The 7,500-nt window shown below is 48.9% G+C and overlaps 2 protein-coding genes across 6 annotated transcripts in view; one reads left to right on the forward strand and one right to left on the reverse strand.

The window, feature by feature from the left end:
• LOC138863632 (putative fatty acyl-CoA reductase CG5065) overlaps positions 1–7,500 on the reverse strand; it is a 73,888-nt gene that overhangs the window by 43,972 nt on the left and 22,416 nt on the right. For all 5 annotated transcript variants that reach the window (XM_070128455.1, XM_070128441.1, XM_070128450.1 and 2 more), the window contains exon 2: positions 1,481–2,499. In XM_070128455.1, coding sequence (XP_069984556.1) covers positions 1,481–1,669 — 189 coding nt within the window. In that variant the 5' untranslated portion in view covers positions 1,670–2,499. The remainder of the gene's footprint in view (positions 1–1,480; positions 2,500–7,500) is intronic.
• Positions 5,982–6,929, forward strand: LOC138863581 (serine/arginine repetitive matrix protein 1-like). Its single transcript, XM_070127793.1, has one exon. The coding sequence runs from the start codon at positions 5,982–5,984 to the stop codon at positions 6,927–6,929; it is 948 nt and encodes a 315-aa protein (XP_069983894.1).

Below are 7,500 nucleotides of genomic sequence, written 5' to 3' on the forward strand. Positions count from 1 at the left end.
GAAAATATAAGAGAGAGAAAACAATGTAAAGAAAACGAGGGAAAATATAAATCAGAAAGGAAAAAAAGAGACAGAAACGGAGAAGAGAGAGAGAGAGAGAAAGAACCGCACTGACCTGAAAAAAATATTTATACCCGGCATAAAACAACCCTCTTTATCATGCACTTCTTGTTTCCCTCTTTTTCCTCTTCTTACCGGCTTCTTTTTGGGTCTTTCTCTCTCACACTTACTCGCTTTTCCCCCTTCAACCTTAAGAAACCCACAGACGGATATTTCGAACTTTCATTCCAAAGATTGGTGCGACTTTCTTCGGCTCCTATCATGATGATTACGTATCTGGATAGTGATTGTGCAAAAGTTTTTTTCTACGTCAACATTGCGAGAACTTTCGCATAATTTTTCGTTCATCCTTTCAGCACATATAATTCCCCGGGAAACACGACAAATCTCTCCACATGAATGTTTGGCCAATGTATTTTGATTGCATAAACTACAGCTGGGAGAGAGAAAGGGAGGGAGGGAGGGAGGGAGGGAGGGAGGGAGGGAGGGAGGGAGGGAGGGAGGGAGAAGAGAAGAGAAGAGAAGAGAGGGAGAGAAGAGAAGATGAAAGAATAGAACAGAAGAAAAGAGAAGATAAGTGAAGAGAAGGGAAGATAAGATAAGAAGAGAAGAGAAGAGAAGTGAAGAGAGGAGGAGGAGGAGGAGGAGGAGGAGAAGGAGGAGGAGGAGGAGAAGAAGAAGAAGAAGAAGAAGAAGAAGAAGAAGAAGAAGAAGAAGAAGAAGAAGAAGAAGAAGAAGAAGAAGTAGAAGGAGGGGGAGAAGGAGGAGGAGGAGAAGGAGGTGGAGGAGGAGGAGGAGGAGGAGGAGGAGGAGGAGGAGGAGGAGGAGGAGGAGGAGGAGGAGGAGGAGGAGGAGGAGGGAAGGAAAGAGATAAAGGAAAGAGAGAGAGAGAGAAAAGAAAAGAAAAGAAAAGAAAAGAAAAAGAAAAGAAAAGAAAAGAAAAGAAAAGAAAAGAAAAGAAAGAAAGAAAAAGAAAAGAAGGGAAGAGAAGATAAAAGGAGAGAATATAAGAGATGGAAAGAGAAAGAAGAAGAGAAAAGAAATAAGAAAAGGAAAGAGGAGAAAAGAAAAGAAAAGAAAAGAAAAGAAAAGAAAAGAAAAGGAAAGGAAAAGAAAAGAAAAGAAAGAAGAGAAGAGAAGAGAAGAGAAGAGAAGAGAAGAGAAGAGAAGAGAAGAGAAGAGAAGAGAAGAGAAGAGAAGAGAAGAGAAGAGAAGAGGAGAAGAGAAGAGAAGAGAAGAGAAAACAAAAGAAGAGAAGAGGGAGATGGTGCCTTATAGATAGACACATAGCTGGACAGAGAAGCCCAGGCACTCGTCCCACGCATCCACACGCATGGCCACCCACCTCCACCGCCTTCGTTCCCCGTTTAATCCGGCCAGATTAAACAGCAGCGAAGGGACGATAAACCACGAGTCTTACCTTGGAATTGAGGAGCTCATCCAGCCTGGCGTCCACGTGGTGCCCGCCCTTCGGCCTCATGAGCAGGTAGATCTTGGAGAGGCCCGGGCAAGACCTGAGCAGCTTCTCCACCAGGACCTTCCCCATGAAGCCCGTGGCGCCCGTGATGAGCACGCTCCGGTCGCGGTAGAAGTCGGCGACGGTACTCATCCTGCCGGAGGTCCGAGCGCGGGAGGGTGGTGCCCTACTGGCGTCCTGGGGCCTCTCGGCTACGTCCTAGGTGGATCTACGTCGCTCCTGAAGGCTCCTGCGAACTCTCGCTCCGGCGTTCGTCTTCTGGGAGCGACCGCTCGACGCACACTCTTGCTACCGACGGCGAAGCAGGCGCAGCAGCTGTCTCTTGTCACATAGGACGGCGGGTCGCGCGAAGGGAAGCGCCGTCAGAAGTGGCGAATGGAGGAACGGGAGGAAACGCGTCCGCTGGAACGGAGGGGCATGACAGGCGGCCAGCAGGGGGCAGAGAGAGCGGGCCGCGCAAGTACACGTCGTGGCGTCTGCAGCGACTGTGGGGGCGCAGCGAGGAGTCCAGCGGCAACTCAGCCTCCCCGCCGTCACGCGCTCGCCGCCGAAACCACTTTTACTCGAGCTGGAAAAGTCCTCGGCAAACACAGCGCGGTCTGAGCCGAGAGGAAGCGCGGGCGAAGCGGGAGAGAGGAGAGGGGAAAGCTGCGAGAAGAGTCAGCTGGGGGGGTCGGGAGGATGGGGGAGGAGGCGCCAAAGGCAGAGAGCGTAATGGGGCGACCCGATCCAAACGGCGACAGACGGAGAGAAGGAGAAGGGGCCGATGACGACAGAGTCACGTCAGGAGGAAGAGAGGGAAGAAGAGGAGGAGGAGGAAAAGGAAGAACCCGGCGAGGTCTTCTTGCTGGTCGCGTCGCTGCCCTGGAGGCTGGTTCTCACGCCCCGGAGAGGTCTCCTGAAGATTCCTCCGGCAGGTTCCAGGATGCTGCTGCAGATGATGCCTCGTGCCACCATGCGACCTGCAACGCCCAAGGAATGCTGTTAGTGCCGGAAGTGCCTAAAGAATATAATTACTTATATACGTAGGCCTATATAAATATATAGATGTATAGATAGAAAGATAGACAGATTTGTGGGATTTATGTATGTGTATATATATACATATATATATATATACATATATACATACATACATATAGATATTGGCACATACATATATGCATGCATACATACATGCATACATACGTATATACATACACGCACACATACATACACACACACACACACACACACACACACACACACACACACACACACACACACACACACACACACACACATATATATATATATATATATATATATATATATATATATACATATAATTATATATATACATATAATTATATATATATACATATCTAAATATATATATACATATATATATAAATATAATATATATGTATTTTTGTATGTATGTATGCATGTATTCATGTATATATACATATATATATACATACATACATACATACACACACACACACACACACACACACACAAATAAATATATATATATACATATATATATATATATATATATATATATATATATATATAAATATATATATATATATATATATATATATATATATATATATATATACGATATATATATATATATATATATATATCTTTATCCATGACATATATATCTATATCTGCCCCCCCCCCCTTCTCCCTCAGTATGCACCTCCCTACCCCTCTTCCTAGGTCGTAGACGTGTACTTTTTCTCCTTCGGCTGTCACAGGCAGGCGCGTTTCCTTATCTTTAGTCTAAATGTATGCATCTTTGGATTATTATCGTGTGTGTGTTTCCTCTCTCTCTCTCTCCTGTCACCCCCCCCCCCCCGGTGTTTACTCTATTAATTACTGTGTAGTGTATCTTTGTCGTTAAATCTAAACGGGTGCATTTGGACTGCAGGTGATGCGCGTTCCTCTGGCTTTCACCGACGGTCTATTGATGAATCTTAAACGAATGTTGTCGTTTTTTCGCTTGCGTGCGTTTCATCGCGTTCGTGTTAGTCCCCTTATTGAACTCCGGGACTTCTCGAGAATTCTATAGCAGAGTGTATGTTAAATGAAACTCATCTATCTTATTTCATTGGTTAAAAGAGCAAAACTCGATACTTACGTTGTTTAAAAAAAAACAAGCCATCATCATCAACGGTCTTATACAGTTCGTTTCCTTTACAAACATTGTTTTCTATAAAACTTATGCTACTCATAAACATGCGGAAGTTACAATTGTTTCACCAAATCATTCTGCTTGGATAACATTAAAGAAAACTTTAAAATCAGTTCGCCTCTCCGCCTTCGCGCATGGACGGTCCACACTCCCTTCTGACGCCTCTCCTTCTTCTTCTTCTCGACGCAACTTGTATTCGTGCTTCGGATCTATGAAAGATGAATCAACCGAAACGAAGGGTTCTTTAACGCCAGCTCCAGGGAAATCATCCTTGTCCCCTCCACTCCCTCCCTCTCCCCCCCTTCCCTCCATTTCCGTTTCCATTTCCCCCCTCCCCCCTCGTCATACTCTCCCACCGCCTACCTACCTTTTACCTCCCCCGTTCCTTCACCCAACTCCCTCCCTCCTTCCCTCCCTCCTTTCCTCTCTTCTCCCCTCTTCCCCACCCGCCGCCTACCCACCTTTTCCCTCCTCGTTCTCTCGCCCAACTCCCTCCCTCCCTCCCTCCCTCCCTCCCTCCTTCCCTTCCTTCCTTCCTTCCTTCCTTCCTTCCTTCCTTCCTTCCTTCCTTCCCTCCCTCCCTCCCTCCCTCCCTCCCTCCCTCCCTCTCTCCCTCGCTCCCTCCCTCCCTCCCTCGCTCCCTCCCTCGCTCCCTCCCTCGCTCCCTCCCTCCTTTCCTCCCTCCTTCCCTCCTTTCCTCTCTTCTCACCTCCCCCCCACCCACCCACCCACCGCCTACCTCACCTAAACCTTCCTACCTGCCCGCCACCCGCACTAGCCTCCCCCGGAACTGGTAGAAGATGGCGAATACTTAACTACTGGCCGCCACGAACGGTACTTCGCAAACAGCACAGGTACTACGAACGCCCCCGGCTCCCCCCCCACCCCCACCCCCCCCACCCACAAGCTGCACGTGGCCTTCGCAGAGCATAGTAATAGTAACTGGAACGATTAAAAGTCCCGAGTGCAATCGGTAAAAGGTACGGCAGGTGGGTCGGCAACAGGTTGGCGTCAGCGCTGTGTTGACGTCGGGCATACGTTTGCTTCAATTGTTTACGTCCACAGCATGTCTACGCCATGTTTAGATCATGTTTACGTCGACGATATGTTTCCGACGACTCAGTTTACGTCGGCGATACGTTTCCGACGATTGTGGTTACGTCGAATATATGTTTAAGACGATTGTATTTACGTCGACAATATGTGTACGACAATTGTGTTTACGTCGACAATATGTTAACGACGATTGTATTTACGTCGAATATATGTTCACAACAATTGTGTTTACGTCGACAATGTGTTTACATCAGCATTGGATTTACCTTGACAATACATTTACGCCAGGCAGGTGGCATAAGGACATGACTTGTGGGAACGGGATAATCACCAAAAAAGAAAAGAAAAAAATGGCCTGCACTGCAACAGGAGGGGTACGAAGGTCAAACGTTACAAAAGAAGAATTATCCTATGAGCTGCTGTGTTTTTCTCATTGAGTTTGGGAGGGAGGGATGGGGGGGAGGGGAGAGGAGGGGGGATGTACACCAAATGTCTTCGAAATGCTGTACATACGTCGTGTGCGCCTGTGTCTGTCCGTATGTCCGTTTGTACGTATCTCTACGTATCCACGTACATATCCGTACCCGTGTACAAACATATATACATGCATACACATGTAACGTATACACATTCGTCCACACGCGCCCGTACATGCTCGCGCGCACGTCCATCTACATCTGCCCGTGCCTGTATGCAAGGTCTATATAAGTACAGGTCTCGTCACTTCGGAGTTCTGCGCAACCTTGGGTGATAAGGCCTATGACGTCACCTGGAGAGAGCTGAGGGCAAGGGGGGCGGGGGGGGGGGGAATTAGAGCACGGTAGGGTGGAATTGGAGATGATAGAAAACGGTGGTAAATGAGCTGATACTTGAAGTAATTCTATTAATCATATAGACCTTGCCCGTGTGTACGTACGTATGCGTGTCCAAGAGCGCCCACTCGGCATGCAGGATCCAGCCCGTGCCCCCACAGCGCGAACGGGAGAAATCGAGCCACTCATCAGCGTGAGATGAGACATTTCCTGTATCACAAACCCATGTCCGAATGCGCGGAAGAGGGCCGACCCCCTGTCCGAATGCGCGGAAGAGGGCCGATCCCCTGTCCGAATGCGCGAAAGAGGGCCGACCCCCTGTCCGAATGCGCGAAAGAGGGCCGACCCCCTGTCCGAATGCGCGAAAGAGGGCCGACCCCCTGTCCGAATGCGCGGAAGAGGGCCGACCCCCTGTCCGAATGCGCGAAAGAGGGCCGACCCCCTGTCCGAATGCGCGGAAGAGGGCCGACCCCCTGTCCGAATGCGCGGAAGAGGGCCGACCCCCTGTCCGAATGCGCGGAAGAGGGCCGACCCCCTGTCCGAATGCGCGGAAGAGGGCCGACCCCCTGTCCGAATGCGCGGAAGAGGGCCGACCCCCTGTCCGAATGCGCGGAAGAGGGCCGACCCCCTGTCCGAATGCGCGGAAGAGGGCCGACCCCCTGTCCGAATGCGCGGAAGAGGGCCGACCCCCTGTCCGAATGCGCGAAAGAGGGCCGACCCCCTGTCCGAATGCGCGAAAGAGGGCCGACCCCCTGTCCGAATGCGCGGAAGAGGGCCGACCCCCTGTCCGAATGCGCGAAAGAGGGCCGACCCCCTGTCCGAATGCGCGGAAGAGGGCCGACCCCCTGTCCGAATGCGCGAAAGAGGGCCGACCCCCTGTCCGAATGCGCGGAAGAGGGCCGACCCCCTGTCCGAATGCGCGGAAGAGGGCCGACCCCCTGTCCGAATGCGCGGAGGCCGACCCCCTGTCCGAATGCGCGAAAGAGGGCCGACCTGTCCGAATGCGCGGAAGAGGGCCGACCCCCTGTCCGAATGCGCGAAAGAGGGCCGACTCCCTGTCCGAATGCGCGGAAGAGGGCCGACCCCCTGTCCGAATGCGCGGAAGAGGGCCGACCCCCTGTCCGAATGCGCGGAAGAGGGCCGACCCCCTGTCCGAATGCGCGAAAGAGGGCCGACCCCCTGTCCGAATGCGCGGAAGAGGGCCGACCCCCTGTCCGAATGCGCGGAAGAGGGCCGACCCCCTGTCCGAATGCGCGAAAGAGGGCCGACCCCCTGTCCGAATGCGCGAAAGAGGGCCGACCCCCTGTCCGAATGGGGTCTTTCTGACTACATCTAATATATCCCAGACATCTGAACAAATAATACATACATTAAATACATTAATGAGTAATAAATCGATACATAAATAAAAGATACAAGATAATATATAGATAAACAAAGAATAATGAATAAAGAATGGATATGATAAATAAGAATAAATAATAAAAAATATGAATAACAATAAATACATCATAATGTATTATTTGACAAAGAATAAACAATAAATAACAAGTAAATAATAATATTAATAATAATAACAACAAAAACAACAACAATAACAATAACAATAACAATAACAATAACAATAACAATAATAATAATAATAATAATAATAATAATAATAATAATAATAATAATAATAAATACATCTAATACAAAAATATCACAGGTAAATGGGCACATGTACACAAAGTACACGTGCTTCCCTGCCTCTGCCGTACATTCACCCCAGCCACTACCCTACAGCCCCCCCCCACCCCACCCCGTTAACCACGCTTCAAACTTATATAATTAAAAAAAAAAAAAAAAAAAAAAAACAGAAAGAGAGAAGAAAAAATCGATTCAAGACGCATGACTAATAAGAAACA

The sequence above is a fragment of the Penaeus vannamei genome, chromosome 2, assembly GCF_042767895.1.
Source record: "Penaeus vannamei isolate JL-2024 chromosome 2, ASM4276789v1, whole genome shotgun sequence".
Taxonomy (NCBI): domain Eukaryota; kingdom Metazoa; phylum Arthropoda; class Malacostraca; order Decapoda; family Penaeidae; genus Penaeus; species Penaeus vannamei.

Coding starts and splice junctions, on each gene's coding strand:
- LOC138863581 (XM_070127793.1), top strand. CDS start 5,982: ATGCGCGGAAGAGGGCCGACCCCCTGTCCGAATGCGCGAAAGAGGGCC.